Source organism: Pelobates fuscus, chromosome 2, assembly GCF_036172605.1.
Source record: "Pelobates fuscus isolate aPelFus1 chromosome 2, aPelFus1.pri, whole genome shotgun sequence".
Taxonomy (NCBI): domain Eukaryota; kingdom Metazoa; phylum Chordata; class Amphibia; order Anura; family Pelobatidae; genus Pelobates; species Pelobates fuscus.
The window spans coordinates 305,266,962-305,286,376 of record NC_086318.1 but is presented as its reverse complement, the minus strand read 5'-3'; the positions used below and the strand labels follow the sequence as shown (position 1 = coordinate 305,286,376).

At 42.0% G+C, this 19,415-nt stretch overlaps 1 protein-coding gene across 1 annotated transcript in view; it reads right to left on the bottom strand.

Moving 5' to 3' along the window:
• LOC134586306 (G-protein coupled receptor family C group 6 member A-like) overlaps positions 1–16,067 on the bottom strand; it is a 35,785-nt gene extending 19,718 nt beyond the window's left edge. Inside the window, exons 1-2 of the mRNA XM_063441786.1 lie at positions 15,877–16,067; positions 4,598–4,889 (exon numbers count right to left, since the gene is read on the bottom strand). Of these exons, the coding sequence (XP_063297856.1) occupies positions 4,598–4,889; positions 15,877–16,067 (483 nt within the window). The remainder of the gene's footprint in view (positions 1–4,597; positions 4,890–15,876) is intronic.
• Between the last annotated feature and the right edge of the window lie 3,348 nt (positions 16,068–19,415).

The following is a 19,415-nucleotide window of genomic DNA, read 5'->3' as shown; positions in this document are numbered from 1 at the left end:
GTTCCAGAGAAATAGTGGTAGTGGTCGGTCACTTTTGGGAGTTCAGAACCAAACAAAATGTTTAAACGGTTCCCCTGGCTCATAGGTAGCAATTGTTCGCCTAGTTCGTGCAAACAATCCTACCAAACAGTGCTCTCCTGTCTTGTCGGGAAAAGAAGCAGATGTTCATATAAAACCACCAGTGTTCTAGACACTTGACGACCAAGTCCCACTGCCTGCTTTGGTGCGACAAGATGGCCGCCGTTTTCTCCAGCACGTGTTGTTCGGTTATACGAACGACATCCACACAGTGAGAGCACTTAAGTATGTGGTTTCAAAGTTCAGTTGAGACAAGGGGTGTTTGGTAGATTCATCTACCGAACACATGGGGCATTAACTGAGAAATTAAATACAGCATTTTGTCACATTGCTTACCCACCAAATCCATGGTGCGGCATTCCCACCTAGACCATGATAGGTTGGCTTGGGGATGTCCAGAAGGATAAATTACGGTTCCAATTCCATTGCATTGTGATCAGTCATTAAAATGAAGGGACGACCATAGAGATAGGGTTGTAATTTCTTTAATGCCCATACAAGAGTCAGGCATTCTTTTTCCAAGGTGGCATATCTGACATATCTTGGTAACAGTTTTCGGTTAAGATATTATTATTATTATTATTATTATTATTATTACTGGTATTTATATAGCGCTAGCATATTCCGTAGCGCTTTACAATATTATCAAGGGGGGAGATTTAACAATAAATGAGACAATTACAAAAACTTACAGGAACAATCGGTTGAAGAGGGCCCTGCTTAATGAGCTTACAGTCTACAGGAGGTGGGGCATAAAACACAACAGGATCGGAGGTAGCAATCAAACAAGGTAGAGTGAAGCAGAGCTGGAGGAGAGAATAGAGTGATGCCCTTTAGGAGAGAGCAAGGGACATGTATGTGAGGTAAAGGTTACTCTGGGAGGCCATAAGCTTTCCTAAAGAGATGGGTTTTGAGGCACTTTTCAAATGATTGATGGTTGTAGGCAGGCTATTCCAAAGGAAATGAGCCACCTGCGAGAAGTCCTGCAAGTTGCGAGCAGCGGACAGGAGAAGGTCATGGGCAGAGTGGAGAGAGAGTCACTTTCGGGAGTTCAGAACCAAACAAAATGTTGAACGGTTCCCCTGGCTCATAGGTAGCAATTCTGCGGATCAGTGAAGAGATTTAGAAGGGGCTAGAATTGGCCAGTACTTTATAGGTGTGGATTAGTACCTTTAATTGACTCCTATATGATACAGGAAGCCAATGTAAGGACTAACAATGGGGAGAGGTGTGAATGAAGTGGGTCAAGGAGAAATTTGGAATTGAGGAAAGTCAGATGGGTAAAGACAAGTCTTTCCAGAAGCTTTGAGGAAAAAGGGAGCAGGGATATAGGACGATAGTTAGAAGGGGAGGAAGGATCAAGAGATGATTTTTTTCAAGATGGATACTACAGTAGCATGTTTAAAGGCAGCAAGGACAACAACAGAAGAGAGAGAGCAGTTGAAGATGTGTGTTAAGGAAGGCACAAGACAAGAGGAGAGAGATCTGTTAAGGTGAGATGGGGCAGGATCAAGCGGACAAGTGGTGGGGCAAGAGGAAAGGAGAAGCACAGCCACCTCTTGTTCAGTAGCCTGGGAGAAAGTTTGAGAGGTAGTAAAGGCATGATCCAGGTGTGGTTAAGAGAGGGGTGAGGTGATGAGAATTATTTCCTTAGCTGTTCAGTCTTGTCGGTAAAGTAGCATGCAAAGCTACTGGCTGTAAGAATAGTTTGGGGGTGGCCACAGCAGGGCAAAGAAGTGAGTTAAAGATATTAAAAAGACGCCTGGGATTGCGGGAGCATGAGCTAATGAGGGAGGAAAAGTATGACTGTTTGGCAAGGGCAAGGGTGTGCTGTACGAACTCAACATTAATTTGTAGTGGAGGAAGTCAGACTTGGTGCGTGACTTCCTCCAGCAGCGCACAGCAGAACGGGAGCATCTCTGCAGGTAGCGTGTTGATTTAGTGTGCCACGGTTGGGGGCGTGTTCTTCTCAAAGTGCATGTTTGGAGCAGGGCTGCAGCATCCAGGGCAGTCGTAAGGGAAGTGTTAGATGAGGAGATAGTCAGTGAGGGACAGGAGAAAGTAAAGATGGATAGAAGTTGGGAATCAATCAATCTGAGAGAGGAAATGGAGTGTTGCAGAAATTGGAGATTGTACATTCATGAGAGAAGATAAGATCAAGGATATTGCCAGTTACATGAGTGCTTAATTTTGTCATCCCCTACTTGGCTTAGCACGGCTCCCAGCCCAAACATGGAGGCATCTGTGTCGACAAGAAATTTCTTAGTATGATTTGGGGCGGTCAACACAGGTGTCTCACTTAGCGCTGTTATCAAACTCTGGAAGGCAACCTCGCACTCCGGGGACCACACTACCTGTCTGGAAACAGACTTTTTGGTCAGGTCACTGAGAGGCCTGGCGAGGCATTTTAGTCAGGGACAAACTTTTGATAGTCCCTAGAAACGCTAGTAACGGCATCTTGGTACGGGGTTAGGGCCTCTACCTTGGCGGATTCTGGTCGCTGATGTCCAGAACCTACTTTATGGCCAAGGTACAGTACCTCGGCCATACCACCATGGCACTTGTCTGGCTTTAAGGTGAGCCCGGCTGCCTGAATTGGCTTAAGAACCATAGATAGGTGTGTAAGGTGGTCCTCCCATGTGCGGCTGTAGATGGCTATGTCATCTAAAAATGCACATGCAAAGTCTTCCAGGGGTATTTGCCAATAACCCTTACACAGATCTATGGTAGTCAGGTAATTCCCCCCGGTCATACGATCTTGCATCTCGTCTATCCAGGGCATGGGGTAGGCATCTGTGACTGTTAGGATTGTGGACATACCTACACTCTCCTGAACCAGTGATCTGCGGCAATCCCGGTCGGTGGGACTGCCCAAGACCCCAGCAGTCCCCCTGCAGAAGCACAGGCCACCAGGGCCATGTGATCACCATGATCACATGGCTGCAATAGGAGTCTATGGAGTTGCCTGCAGGGGAACTGTCTGAGCTGTCATTCAGTCCCCCAGACTCCTAAATGTAAAACAAATATATATATATATATATGTGTCTGGACCTGTAGTTGTGGGAGGGGCTTGGTTTCCCTTCTTAAGGATGCCAAACCGCTCCCCATTATCGTTTCCACCTGGGATTTGCATACCATGACTTCCGGTCAGTGCAAATCGCCAGTTACTTACCTTCAACTCGTGGGAACACTTACCTGGTCCTGCAGCCCCTGGTCATCCATTTCGCTGTCTTCCAAACTTTCCAGAGCATCGACAGGACTCCCGTACCTGCTCCAGTCACTTCGATGACTGAATCGTCAAAACCGTGAGTCATGCCGCCTGATGCACCTCAGTCGCGGCCGCTTAGTGTCATCTTGGGTCGGATCTATGCTTCACTCTCTTTGCGCATACATCTGTTCATTTTTTTTTCTGTATTTTCTCAGCTATGCGCATGAGTAGGCTATAGTACTTTATTTTGGCTATTTCCAGCCTGTTCGTATCCCACTTAGGTTGAGCGGGGTTTCGGGAGCATGCACAGAAAGCACTTGTTCAGCTCAAACCTACGAACACTAAGTTGTTGTATTTCTCATACTGTTAGTTTGTGCAGGTTTTCGTTAATACGTTATATACGAAAGTTAGCCCATGACAAAGGCCGTTCCTATATTTATAACCGAACGCCCTATTTTAGCAGTAGGTTTTACACGATTTTATACAAATTGTTTTACTTTACTGTTTCAGTTATATACTGTATGTTTTAAATGTCAGCCTCTAGTGGTCAATTTGATATAGTATTTGTAGTTTGGCAGATATTTTAAAGTGATAATTAATTCAGGTCAAACAAGCGCTTGCTTGTTAACTATTTTTCACGCTTTATCAGTAAATCATGACGTTACGCTTGTTTCTCTTTGTAGGTGACTCGATTGTGTTATTCAGGTTAATTGCCAGTTCTCATTGTTCAAACCATAGGTGTGGTTATCTACCTTCTAACTTTATTATAGTTATATTAAGGCCATTGGTCTTTCGGTCATGACTCTAAGGTTTTTGCTCTCCAGAAGCAATTAGGTGGGTTTATACGTGTATATATTATATTCCAATGATAGCGGTCAGATGCAGAATTACATGTATTATGTTTGTTTCAGATCCACAGAGCGCTCAGGATTTGAGCTCCATCACTGCTACTATTCACAATTCACTGTGCGTTTGGTTAGTTATTTTGGCCCACATATGGCAGTCATTTTTTTTTTTTAGTCCTTAATGTTTATTTTTTACATTGTCACTAAGGCTCGATTTCTTAACCTATATCCAACATCAACACCATATAATCTGCACCTATGTTACTACTATTCCATTTCTAATGTAGGACTACGGTCGGTTGTAGGCCCTCTTTTTATTACAGGACCACCGCATCGTCGGTTCCGGCACACCACAACCGACTTTTTCATATTACTATAGCTCTTATATAGGGACCTTACATACCTACTTATAGCTCATCTACCACTGAGAGAGACAGCCCATAGTGTTCTTTTAATTAATTATTACCTGGGGAATAAAATGGATGCTGAGAATTCTGGAAACAGCGATAGACATTTCTGAAAATACTTCTCCAATAACAGCTTTGACAGTAGGTATGATCTCTGTGTTGCTGCAGGAGCTGTTTATGTTAGCAGTCTCTGAAATTAACCTCATTGTTGCTTGAGTGGCTTTCAAGACATCAGCGCAAGAGTCATAAATTTCATAGCCCAATGTAATTCCTGGTAAAAGTGTTAAATTATTAATTTTTTCTATTGTGTATATCATAGCAAGGGCTTCAATCATGCGCTCTATTCCAATCCTGAAACAAGAGTACACAATATGTTAGATTTTGACCATGAAATATGATTTTTACATTACGAAAAACAAGTGTCAGTATTTTTAATGCAGTGTTCCACTTACATTAAGTACCAATGGCAAGCTACAATGATGCCGTGTAAGGGTTAATATAGCTGCAGCAAGCTCTGTCAGTTTTAACAAAACTAGATCCCCACCTTTTGTTTCAACCCAGATGCATGACATTTTAGCTTTTCAAGGTTACTTGAATATGTAATTTATAACTCAGGGCAAAGTGCCTTTTTTTCTAATTTGTTTCACACCCGGCTTGTGTAATAGTTTTTTGCCTATATAAGGTACACTCTGAACACACTAACGTTTGAAGAATTGAGATACCATGGCTGCATGTATGTATCTAATTTTTCTTCCAAAGCCTGCTTCCGATCTAATACTCCTCTCTGAAAATTGCTGGTCAGCTGTGTGGGTCAGAGGACCATTTTGTGGTCTGGTGTAAATTGTCTGCACAACAATTGTCTTTTGTATTATGTGCTTATTCAGGCCCTTTTATTTTAATAATTAAGGCATTGTGCTCAAAGTAGATTATGTATCTTGAAAAGAGACAGCATAAATAAATAATACAATTATAATTATCCCTATATTATTATTTATATTTATCTTGTTCACTATAGTATTTCTTTGCACCATATCTGTTTCATTCTGCAACATCTCTATTTTACATTGTCTATTTTCCTTTATTTGTTACTTTCTATCTATTTTCTACTATATTTCTATTAGTCTATATTTCTCCTGTATTATTTGAATCCAAACAAGCATTTTCCACTGTCTTGGGGATGTATTAAGACAGGGTTTCCCAATTGGTGTTCAGCCAAACCCTGGGGTTCCGCGAGAAGAAAACTTGTGTTCAGCCACGATTTGCCCATCGGGCTGTCCATCCGATTTGCATTGTTGAAGAAGGACCTGGTCAGGCACCATGCCGGTTTAAGAGCTCAAGGTGTGTGCATGTATCACTGTGTGTATCTGACTGTATGTACCTGAAAGTGTGTATCTGTGTGTATATGTGCCAGTGTGATTATGTGCTTGTCAATGTGTGAGCATGTGTCACTGTGTGTTTCTGATTGTGCAATGGTTTGTATCTGGGTGTATGTGCCAGTGTGTGTGTGTGTGTGTATCTGTGTTTTAGTGTGTGTATCTAGCAGTTTTTTTTAATATCTGGGTGTCAGTGTGTGTATCTGAGTGTGAACGTGCCAGTGTGTGTAACTGTGTGTCAAGATGTGTGTGTGTGAATCTGTATGTATGTGTGTTTGTGTGTATATGCCAGTGTGTCTATTTGTGTGTCATTGTGTGAATGTGAGTGTGTGTATGTGCCAGTGTATTTATCTGGGTGTGTATGTGCATCTGTGTATATGTGTCAAGGTGTGTATGTGTAAAGGAAACGAGAAATACCCAGGCACACCTTTAGGTTTCTTCTAAAAGGCAGTCTTTATTTGAAACAAGGAAGTGGAATCTTCACTTCCTTGTTTCCAAAAAAAGACTGTGTTTTATAAAAAACCTCAGGTGTACCTGGATATTTATTTTTTCCATTTGATGTCTTCAGGGATTGGTCCTCCATTTCTGGTGAACCTTTTCTGGAAGTATTCCCTCTGTTTAAGTGTGTGCCTTTTGCTCTTTTTTGCAAAGGCGTGTACATGTGTCAAGGTATGTGTATGTGTCAGTGTGTGTACCATCGTATCTGTGTGTATGGGTTGGTGTGTTTGTATGTGTATCTGTGTAAATGTGCATGTTTATATGTGTAAGTATGTATGTATGTGGCAGTGTAAGTGCATACATGCCAGCAATCAAACCCCAACACAACATGCACACACATCCCTGCAAACACACACATTACATACAAAAATACCCCTGAATTTAATCTCCAAAATTATATACAAATACTCAAACACACCCTCCACTCTACACACAAATGTACATCTGCATTAAAAAGCCAACACTACATCCAAACACACCAATGCACGCAAATGCAAACATTACATACAAACATACTATTAAAAAGCTAAACTTATATACAAACACAAAATTTACATAAAAACAAAAAAGAAATATGTATAGAAAGACAGAAAATGAGATAATTATTAGGCACACACTAATGGAAGGGGGTAACCCATAAAAAATGGAGTTAGGCAAAAAAGGTGACAATGGAGTGTGTAATGCAATGTATAAGGAAGTGGGGTTTTCAACTATATACAAATAAAGATTAACTTTATTAGGTATAGGTCTAAAAGTGGTAATGGGGAGTGAAGGTGTGTTGTTTAAAAAATTGTTGTAGCAGATGAAGAGAAAAAGGGGGGAGGGGCAACAGGGTAGCTGTCCAGAATATTATCAGGAGGATAACAAAAAAAGGTAGAGAGAATGATATATGTTGGATAAAAATGACACCAAAAAGATGTTCACAGCATTAAACATAATAAGGTAAAACTCTACCTTTACTTACAAGGACACATAAATAAATGACCCCCCAGTCGCTAAACTAAATCTCAGAAAGAGATAGCTCGTTCAAAGTCCTGTCTGTGCCTTCGAGGGCACCTGTTAAATACCCCAAATTGCTAAGCTGATTCTGAGAAATTGGCAACCTCCACTAAACGCTAAAATGCTAGCAATAAACAGAAAAACAAGGTAGAAAAAAAATAATAATTCTAATAAATAGATTGGGTGTCCTAGAGCCCTTGAATCACGCGTTTTGCCACCAGGCTAATCATATATCATTCTTTTTACCTTCTTTTGTTATCCTCCTGATAATTTACGGGACAGCTACCCTATTCTCTCCTGTCACTTCCACACCCCCAACAGGTAAGTGTATGGGGTGATTGGCATGACAGGAGCCAATGGGAGCCTTTTTGCAATTTAGGCTCCCACTGTCTCTTTAAGAGCACGCCCGAGACTCGCGGCGCGCTCTTAGCTGCAGGCGGGACACGTGACCGCATCTCGCGGTCACTGCCCGTCTTCCTGTTAGGAGAGTCGGATGAGCCGCGCGCGGCTCGTGCAGCCGCAGGACCGCGCGCAGCTTGAAGAGAGGACCGCGTCCGGCCCCCGGATAAGGTAAGTAACGCTACAGTACCCCCCCCTGAGGACACGCCCTCCGGGCGGGCAGGACCAGGCCTGGCAGGAAAACGCGAATGGAAAGAACGTACAAGGCGGGGAGCATGAACAGCATCCGCAGAAATCCAACTGCGCTCCTCAGGCCCATAACCCTTCCAATGTACCAAGTACTGAAGCCGACCCCTAAGTAAACGAGAGTCAAGAACAGCAGACACTTCGAACTCCTCATGACCCTCCACAGAGACAGGAGGGGGAGGGGGAGTATGCCGGGTATAGCGGTTGCGTACGTAAGACTTCAATAACGAGGTGTGAAAGACATTAGGTATACGCAGATTCTTAGGCAGACCCAAGGCATAAGAAACGGGATTAACCTTATGTATAATGCGATAAGGACCAATGAAGCGGGGAGCCAATTTCATAGAAGGCACCCGGAGGCGAATATTCCGTGTGGAAAGCAAAACCCTGTCCCCCACAACATAGGAAGGAGCCGCTCTGCGATGCTTGTCAGCCTGAGCCTTCTGGCGGGCAGCAGAGTCCACCAAAGAATGCTGAACCTGCTCCCAAGTATTACGCAAACCAGCCAAATGTTCATCCAGAACTGGCATGCCCTGTGAGGAGAATGCAGCCGGAAGAACAACGGGATGCTGGCCATAGACAACGTAAAAAGGGCTTTTGCCGGAAGAATCATGAGTGGCGTTATTCCGAGCAAATTCAGTCCAAGGAAGCAGGTCAGACCAATTGTCCTGATGGTGAGACACAAAACAACCGAGGTACTGCTCCAGAGACTGGTTGGCACGTTCAGCAGCTCCATTAGACTGGGGATGGTAAGCGGAAGAAAATGAGAGAGAAATACCCATCTCCGAACAAAAGGCTTTCCAGAACCTGGAAATAAATTGGCTACCCCTATTGGATACAACAGATAAGGGAATACCATGTAATTGAAACACTTCTCTAGTGAAGATAAGAGCCAGTTCCTTGGAAGTGGGCAACTTGCGAAGAGACACAAAGTGAGCCATTTTGGAAAACCGATCTACTATCATTAGGATGACTGTGTTACCATTCGAAGGGGGTAATTCAACAATAAAATCCATTGATAGATTAGACCAAGATCTCTCGGGAACGGGTAATGGATGCAACAGCCCACAAGGAACTCTACGAGAGGATTTCATACATGCACAAGTAGTACAAGCACTTATATAGTCAGTGACATCCTTACGTAAGGTATCCCACCAAAAATACCGAGAAACGGCTGACACCGTTTTGGAAATACCAGGATGTCCAGCAGTCTTAGTATCATGATACAGTGACAGAATATCCCGTCTCTCGGGAACGTCAACGAACAATTTATCATTAGGCCTCTCGCTAGGTGCCATGCTTTGTTTCGCTTGTATGGCCTGCAAGAGGGACGAGGAAATAGACAATATAGTAGTTGCTATTATCCTGTCTGGGGGAATGACAGGAGTACCATCAATCTCCTGTTTGTCAATAGTCTCGAACTGTCTGGACAGAGCGTCCGCTTTAGTGTTCCGATCACCTGGCCTATAGGTGATTATATAATTAAAATGAGACAAGAACAGTGACCACCTAGCCTGCCTGGAAGACAATCTTTTAGCTTCGCTAAGGTAGGATAGGTTCTTATGATCCGTAAATATGAGGATAGGATCCTTAGTGCCCTCTAACAAATGTCTCCATTCTTTGAGTGCTAAAATGATAGCAAGGAGTTCGCGATTACCCACATCATAATTCCTTTCTGCTTTGGACATTTGTTTAGAAAAGAAGCCACAAGGATGCAATGGCTTGTCAGGAGACTCTCTTTGGGATAAGACAGCACCTACCCCTATATCGGAAGCATCAACCTCAAGTATATATGGCAATGAGGGGACAGGATGCTGTAAAATAGGTGCAGAGGCGAACGTAGTCTTAAGAAAGTCAAAAGCCTGAAGTGCCTCGGTAGACCAGGCACGTGTATTGCCATCCATTTTAGTCATACGAGTAATAGGTGCTACGATAGACGAAAAACCTTTGATAAAACGTCTATAATAATTAGAGAAACCCAGAAAACGCTGGATGGCTTTCAGACCTTGCGGCAGAGGCCATTCTATGACCGCAGCGAGCTTCTGGGGATCCATCCGAAAACCTTTAGCGGAAATCAAATACCCCAAAAACTGGACCTCGGATTGGTCGAATAGACATTTTTCTAGTTTGCAATAAAGACCATTAGCAAGAAGGGTCTTCAGAACTGTCGTAACATGTCTGTGATGAGTGTGTAAGTCTGTAGAATATATTAAAATGTCATCCAAGTGCACAATAACAAATGAGTGAATAAAGTCCCTTAAGACATCATTAATAAATTCTTGGAATACTGCTGGGGCATTGCAAAGCCCAAATGGCATGACGGTATACTCATAATGACCTGACCTAGTGTTAAAGGCTGTCTTTCATTCGTGGTCCTTCTTTATACGTATCAAATTGTATGCTCCTCTAAGATCTAATTTGGTGAATACCGTAGCATGTTTGAGCCTGTCAAACAATTCTGTTATTAATGGTATAGGGTAAGCATTTTTGATGGTGATTTTATTAAGACCTCTATAATCAATGCATGGTCTTAAATCACCTTCTTTTTTCGATACAAAGAAGAACCCCGCTCCAGCTGGAGAAGAGGATCTCCTAATAAATCCCTTGTCTAATGATTCTTTAATGTATTCCTCCATGACACGGTTTTCTTGAACCGATAGAGGGTACACCCTGCCCTTTGGAGGTATAGTGCCAGGCAACAAGTCAATAGCACAATCGTAGGGTCTGTGAGGCGGTAATTTGTCAGCCTCTCTTTTATCAAAGACAGTCTTTAAAGATAAATACTGAGAGGGTATAGCCGTAGACAAAGGAGGAATGGTAGGAACATTAATAGAATTCACAGGCGTGACTTCAATAGTACATGACTCATGGCAGGCTTCACTCCATGATTTTATCTGCCCTGTCTCCCAGTCAAAAATGGGATTGTGGGCACGTAACCATGGGTACCCTAACACTAACTGTGAAGAGGGAGAGGTGATAACCTGGAACCGAATGGTTTCATAGTGTAAAACCCCTGTGTACATGTGTAACGGTGCAGTCTCATGAGTAACAACTGGAGATATCAATGGTCTACCATCTATGGCCTCAACGGCCAAGGGTATCTCCTTCTCCCTGATGGGAATGTTGTTTTTCTTTACAAAACTAGAGTCTATAAAATTCTCAGCTGCCCCAGAGTCAACCAGAGCATATATATTTTCAACGATACAACTCTCTCCCATATGTAAAGAAACAGGGAGAAGCAGTCGGTTAGGAGGCAATGTAGGAGACTTAGAAATCACACCCAAGGCCAGTCCCCTATAAGGTCTTAGGTGCGAGAGTTTTCCGGGAGCAAAGGACATTCCTTTACCATATGGTCTCTCCTACCACAATATAGGCATAGTCCCTCCCTTCCCCTATGTAATTTTTCATTATCAGAGAGTTTGGCAACCCCTAATTGCATAGGTTCCTCTTCAGATACTTTTATACTCTCCGGAGTATCAACTCTGGGGTGAATAGGTGTAACAAAACGTCTATTTCTGTTCTTGGTATAGAGCCTGTCACGAATCCTATTATCTATATCAATGAGGTAGTCAATAAGGTCCTCTAAAGCAACAGGAAGTTCCTTAGCTGCTACCTCATCCAATATAGAGTCTGATAAGCCTTCCATGAAGGCAGTAGTTAACCCATTGTTGGTCCAATCTACCTGTGAGGCAAGAGTACGAAACTGAATAGCGTAATCAGCCACAGACCTAGAACCCTGTTTAACTCTCATTAATGCTCTTGCGGCATTTTTAGACCTTTTCATAGTGTCAATGCGAAATGCTGTAAGAAAACTGTGAAAGTCATGCACCATAGGTCCATTAGCTTCCCAAATAGGATTCGCCCATTCTAGTGCTTTGTCGGTAAGTTGGTGCATAAAGAACCCAACTTTAGACCTCTCTGTGGGAAACGAACGTGGATACATCTCAAAATGAAACTCTATTTGGTTAATGAACCCTCTGCATGTCTTGGAATCCCCTCCATACCTAGGAGGAGGTGTTAAATGGGCCGAAGTAGTAGGCAAAGTGGATACTTCAGGAAGCAGGGGTGTAGGAGGGTTGGGTGTGGTTGCTGGAATGGTTCTAGCTAAGAGCGTCTGAAGCGCCTGAGCTATCTGATCCATACGGTGATCCTGCTCTACAAATCTAGCCTCATGGGACGCCATCTGTTGAGCTAAATCTGCGGGGTCCATGGCCCTATCGTAATGTAACGAGAATATACCCCTACACGCAGGATCCAGCCAAACAGAAGACAGCACAGAGGAGAGATACGTCTACCGGACCTTAGAGTGGCCAGACTCGACGTAATAGGAGAAGTACAGAGTCAGGAACGATCCGAGGTCAAGGGCACAAAGAGACAGCGTAAACGAGAACTAGCCGGGGTCTGGTACACAGGAATCAGCAAGCCGGCAAACAGAACAGACAAGGATAAAGCGAAAACGAAGTCAGAATACAAAGCCAAGGTCAAATACGGAGGAACACAACTGAACACAACAAGCACTAAAGGGAACTGTAGCAGAAACCACGATAGGGCAAGGAACTAAGGGAAAAGGGTAAGTATAAGTAGCCTTCAAACTAATGTGATTGGCTCCTGTCACTTCCACACCCCCAACAGGTAAGTGTATGGGGTGATTGGCATGACAGGAGCCAAGGGGAGCCTTTTTGCAATTTAGGCTCCCACAGTCTCTTTAAGAGCGCGCCCGAGACTCGCGGCGCGCTCTTAGCTGCAGGCGGGACACGTGACCGCATCTCGCGGTCACTGCCCGTCTTCCTGTTAGGAGAGTCGGATGAGCCGCGCGCGGCTCGTGCAGCCGCAGGACCGCGCGCGGCTTGAATAGAGGACCGCGGCCGGCACCCGGATAAGGTAAGTAACGCTACATAAATGACTTGGAGAATTTTCACAGTTCAGCTATTTTGACCTTAAATTTGAAATTCACTTTGAATTCACCATGAATTCTTACTTTTGTGAATAGCCCTGCTAATGTTACAACTTCCTTTATTGCTCAGTCTATTTCACTGAGAATGTATTAATTGCTGCTCTGTTAATAGCCTGCTAGACCCTACAGGCTATAGTTTAGGATATAAAAACGTATAAAGTAAGCTAATATCGGATTAAAAAAGAAACTATTTTTGTTAAGTGTAGGCTAAATCAGTTGCAGCCAGGGGCGTGTGGCTAGGGTTGCATAAACAGAAATAAAAGTGAGGTAAAACCTAAATGGCAGAGATTTGAGCAGTTAAACTCAAGGTGCATGTTCTATGAACTAAAACTGCTTTATTAACCTCTTAAGGACTAGACTGTTTTGGCCATGTTGTACGTTAAAGGAGCACTATAGTGGCAGGAAAACAAAATCGTTTTCTTGGCACTATAGAGTTATTAGGTCCCCCCCGCCCTCAGGGCGCCCCTCTCGCTGGACTGAAGGGGATAAAACCCCTTCAGCCACTTACCTTAACCCAGCACCAGGCTTCCTCGGCGCTGGTGACCTCTCCATCCCCTGCCTACGTCAGCTCCGAATGTGCATGCGCGGCCAGAGCTGCGCATGCATTCAAACCGCCCATAGGAAAGCATTACTCAATATTTTCCTATGGACGTCCAGCATGTCCTCAATGCGATTTTTGCATTGAGGATCGCTGTCTCAAGGAGACAGCCACTAGAGACTGGATTAACCCTCAATGTAAACATAACTGTTTCTCTGAAACTGCTATGTTTATAGCTGCAGGTTTAAAACTAGGGGGACCTGGCACCCAGACCACTTAATTGAGCTGAAGTGGTCTGGATGCCTATAGTGGTCCTTTAAGGACCAGGGTTGTTTTAACACTTTTGTGGTGTTTGTGTTTAGCTGTAATTTTCCTCTCCCTCATTTACTGCTCCCATAAAAATTATATATAGTTTTTTCAGGATAAGAAGGGCTTTCTTTACATACAATTATTTGTATCATGTCATATAATTTACTTAAAAAAAAAAAAACAATAAAACATGGTGAAAAATTAAAAACAAACGTTTTTTTTTTATTTTACTTAAAAAACATTTTACTCATCTACAAAAGCTAATGAAAAAAACTGCTGAAAATGTCAAAGTCTTGTCCTGATTGCTTTTTTTGCAAGTTATAGAGCTATAAGTACAAGTAGGAAATTGCTGTTTCAAAATATATATTTTTAAAATTGATCAATAGTGACATTGTAACACTGTTACCCGTCATAAATCTCTGTCTGTCACCTTACATGTACATATTTTTTTTTAAAGTAGACAACCCAGGGTATTCACTATAGGGTATGACCAGTCTTTTTTAGTAGTCACTTAGTCACAAACACTGGCCAAAGTTAGCATTTATATTTGTTTGTGTGTTAAAAATGCAAAACACAATTATGAACCCTAACTTTGACCAGTGTTGTGACTAGGTGGCTAGTAAAAAAAGACTCAACATACCCCATTTGCAATACATTGGCTTGTCTTCTTTTGCAAATGGTATGCCATCATGGGAGTAATTCTCATTCCTGGGCTACCTTACGCTCTCGTAGGCAAAATAACCAATCTGGCAAATTTCTATGTAAAAAAAAAAAAAAGGAAAATCAAGCCTTATATTTGACCCTGTAACTTTCAAAAACACTATAAACCCTGTACATGGGGAGTACTGTTATACTCGGGAGACTTTTCTGAACACAAATATTAGTGTTTCAAAACAGTAGAATGTATCACAACAATTATATCATCAGTGAAAATGCTGTTTGTGTGTGATAAATACACAAAAGTCACTTTCACTGACAATATCATTGCTGTTATATGTTTTACTGTTTGAAACACTAATATTTGTGTTCAGCGAAGTTTACTGAGTAAAACAGTAACCCCATGTACAGGTTTTAGGGTGTCATGGAAAGTTACAGGGTTAAATACAGTGCTAGCAAATTAAATTCTCTGGACTTTCGTCCTGGGTTGTCAGGCAGGTCCCTTAAATTGCAATCAATAAAATTACGTATATATGCATGTAGAATTATTACATAAATATGCATGTAGAATTTTAATATATATACATATTTATATATTTGAAGTCTATGTGTATATTTATGAAATTATTTATGTAATTATGTATATATATGTATATATCAGTGGGAGTATATCTAAAAACAGTTTGCAAAATCTGCAGATCTCTTGAGTGATACTTTTGCTAGCCCTGCTCTTCTAATCTAGCCCATACATTCTGTTGCTGTTCAATCACAGTGTACCCAAGGCAGCTCAATGAGAAGTATTTGCAATTTAGGTGCTCAGGGCAATTACCTGCCTCTTCAGTTTAGCTCCACGGAGCTAAACAAACTAGGAAGTGCTAGGACCAGCTGTCTGCATGAAAGCCAGTTGGGTGTAAAAATTGGGTACTATATTCATCAAACCAACCTTAGTTTAACCGCTTCATGACCGAAGACAGTTCAGGACTGACATGAAAAACATCCCCTTGAGGACTGATGACGGTCCTGAACCGTCATAATGGAAATTTTTACTAAAATTAAGAAATCTTATCTATACTATGTCCTCAAAGTGGACAACGTGGGTTATTTACAACAATCAGAACTGCGAGGAATGCAAAGTGATTTTAAAGAATCTCAACTGAGCATTCAAGCAATTTTCTGTTTGAAACAAATGGTATTTAATATCAAATAGAGACAATGAAACAATACATTTTTAATATGCTTAATATGAATAGTGTATATCAGTGCTCTATTGCTCCCTAGTGAGTTGTTTGTTTGGACTTGATCATTGTTTACTTTGAAGCATTCTAATTGAATAAATGCTAAAATGTGGATCATAAATCTGCATACCTTGTACAGATGAAGTCATCAGTATATGAATGGTTTAACAAGTTAGCAACCCCTTCGTGAATGGGAAAGATCCCTCCTATCATTATATCGCCTGGTAGTCGAGCTGCTGGGAGCTCACGGATATCACACGACAGCACATATGTCCAAAAAAAAGATGTAGAGAGAATATATATAAGGAGCCTCTGATGCATGATGATCTTCTCTGTGTTTACAGAGAAAATAATTCTCAATTGTTTACAGTCTTTTAATTCTTAGCCATTAGGAGGAGTTTAAAACAATATGATTCTAATCTAGGTCACATTTAATATGTAATTATAGCAGTGATGTTGAAATTCATTTTCACTCTATGCGCATTCCACATACAACATAATTGTAGTACATTTATTATTAAAGGGACATTCCAAACCATTAACCCCTTAACCCCTTAAGGACCAAACTTCTGGAATAAAAGACAATCATGACATGTCACACATGTCATGTGTCCTTAAGGGGTTAAAGGGACACACCAGGCACCCAGACCACTTCTGCTCATTGGAGTGGTCTGGGTGCCAACTCCCACTACCCTTAACCCTGCAAGTGTAATTATTGCAGTTTTCATAAACTGCAATAATTACATTGCAGGGTTAACTCCTCCTCTAGTGGCCGTCTACTAGACAGCCACGAGAGGGCACTTCCAGGATTCTAGCACAGGTTTTCGCTGTGTGAGGACCTCCAGCGTCGCTAAAATCCCCATAGGAAAGCATTGAAAAGCATTTTCAATGCTTTCCTATGGAGAGGTCTAATGCGCCTGCGCTGCATTGCCGCGCATGCTCATTAGGTCTCCCCCGCCGGCGGGCGTGATCAGTCTCCCCCGCCAGCGGGCATGATCAGTCTTCCCCGCCGGCTGACGTGATGAAGGAGAGGAGCGTGAGCGGAGGAAAAAGCAGCGACGTGGGACATGTCGCTTCCTCTGGTAAGTCACTGAAGGGGTTTTGACCCCTTCAGCAACCTGGGATAAGAGGTGGGAGGGAGAGGGGACCTGCCGTGCCAGGAAAACAAATTGTTTTCCTGGCACTGGAGAGTCCCTTTAAGGACGCAGCTTTAGAAGATGGACATACCCTTAAGGACACAAGCAATTTTTGCATTTTTTCCTGTTTGCAATTTGCATCTCTCTCATTTATTGTACCAACACATATTTTATACCGTTTTTTTAGACAACAAAAAGGGCTTTCATTTGATGTGACATATACATATATAAATTTTCATTTATTACAAAAAAATGCAAAATAATGGGGAAAAAAAACAAAAAAAAGATTTTTTCCACAGTTTTTGGCAATAATAATGTGTGCATATTATGTCCAGCTTAGGAAAAGTAAATCAAAATCAATTAATGTGTGTGTCCTGATTTACAAAGTACATAATATGTGTAGTTTTTCAGTTTATTTAAAGTTACAGGTCACAAACTACAAGGTCTAAAATAAAATTTCAATGTGAAACAATTTTAGAAGTTGGTATGTTTGTCTTGGAAGTTTAATACCCATTACAGGAAACAAAATTGCCACACAAAAGTATATATTTATATAAAGTAGACATCACAGGCTATTTACCTAAGGTTATTTTGACACTTTTTACGTAGCCATTTCACCGCCAATCTCTGCTAAATATTGGAGTAAAATTGTGGTTTTGTTTTTCTCTATTTTGGCATATACACATATAACAAGGTTTTTGTAATGTGTATTTTGTAAAGCTAGTGTGTGCTATCCCTGTACAGAACCCCATATTGTGTTCAACTCCATCTGCTGAGTACAACGATACCCCCATTGTATACCTTTGCCCCTATTCTGTGAAGCTACAATGCCATGTAGCAGACCATGCTATTTCAGTTTCTATAGTTGGAATTTTCATAGATGGTCATATGTCTGATTTTGTGGCATTATAACCATTTGACTGTTCAAATAACCCCACAAAGGCCTTCCATTTGAGAAAGCAGATGCTCCAGGGTTTTTATTAGGAATTATATTATACCTTAACTTGCCACCATTTGTTCACCAATTTATTTCAAATCTTGTGGTGAGAAAAAATAAATATTTTTTTTTACATACATGTTGCATTTTTGCTGGGTATTTCTTACATTTGATAAGTGCCACTGTCATAAATTCCCCCTAAGTATGCTCAGTTACCTCTAAACGCTGCAGGGCGGCATAGAACACCCTGGGCGGTCTTGCCCCCTACGAGGCCGGCGGCACATGGCCGCTGCAGATCGTGGTCAGGGGGCATGCCTGGGGACCGCAGGCTGTCACTGCGATCGGTATTTACCATGTGTCAGCCGATTTTAAAATCGTCTGACACATGGAGCCGCGGCATTTTCCTGCAGCAGATCGCGGTCGGGGTACATGCCTGGCCCCCCAGGCAGTCCCCCTGCGGTCAGTGACCGTGATCTGCTCAGCCTGATCGCAGTGAGAGGATGTCTCTGCGATCTGAATGCAGAGACAGCCTCTCCCTGCGATCTGATCGCAGTGACAGCCTGTCACTGCAATCAGAGTTACTATGTGTCAGCCTATTGGCTGACACATGTAACTACAAACAGGATCCCCCTGCAATCGCAGTGGGGGGCATGCCTGGCCACCCAGGCACTCCCCCTGTGGCCAATTACCGCGATCTGCAGGAGGTGATCACAGTGACAGCCAGTCACTGTGATCACTGATCCTGTGTGTCAGCCAGTGATGTAAAATCACTGGCTGACACTGTCTCGGCCCCTCTCCTGTAATAAAAATAAAACATTAGTTAAAAAAATAAACTACAGTTACAAATAAAATATACTTAGATCATATATGTTATATATATATATGATCTAAGTATATATTATTTCCTGGCTAATCATGGCAGCATATACACATGTGTTAGCTCCTCCCCTACAGCCGATAGGACACAAAAACCACCAAGGTTTTAAAAGGAGGCTCCATCCCTAAGGTCCTCAGTCTTTTTCCTGTCCTAAAGCCCTTAGGACATGAGCAATTTGCTCCCTTTATTTACGGACATGTATATTTTTTTTTTATCTTCATCATTTTATTTGCCTGTTTTACTGTAGTACATTATGCAGCTGTGCTTTTATGCTGTGATGCATTTAAGCTTTGATATCTTTAAACTAGTGCATTATACAGCTGTACCTTATTTTTAAGATCGTGGTACATTATGTGGTTGTCCTTTTGATAGGAAGCATTTAAGCTGTGTTGCATTTTAGCTGTGTGGCATTTAAAACTGTTTCATTTAAATTTGCATTTAATACTGTTGCATGTAATACCGCAAGTCATCGGAAACTGCAGTACATTTGGAAAACTGCAGTGCATTGGAAAACTGCACTGCATTTGAAGACTGATATATTTTAAAAACTGTGATACATTTTGGAAACTGTACCTTGAGGCCTTTAGACTGTGGTGACTTTAACCCCTTAAGGACACATGACGTGTGTGACACGTCATGATTCCATTTTATTCCAGAAGTTTGGTCCTTAAGGGGTTAAACTTTGGCTTTTTGCACATGTTTGCCTTTTAACCCCTTAA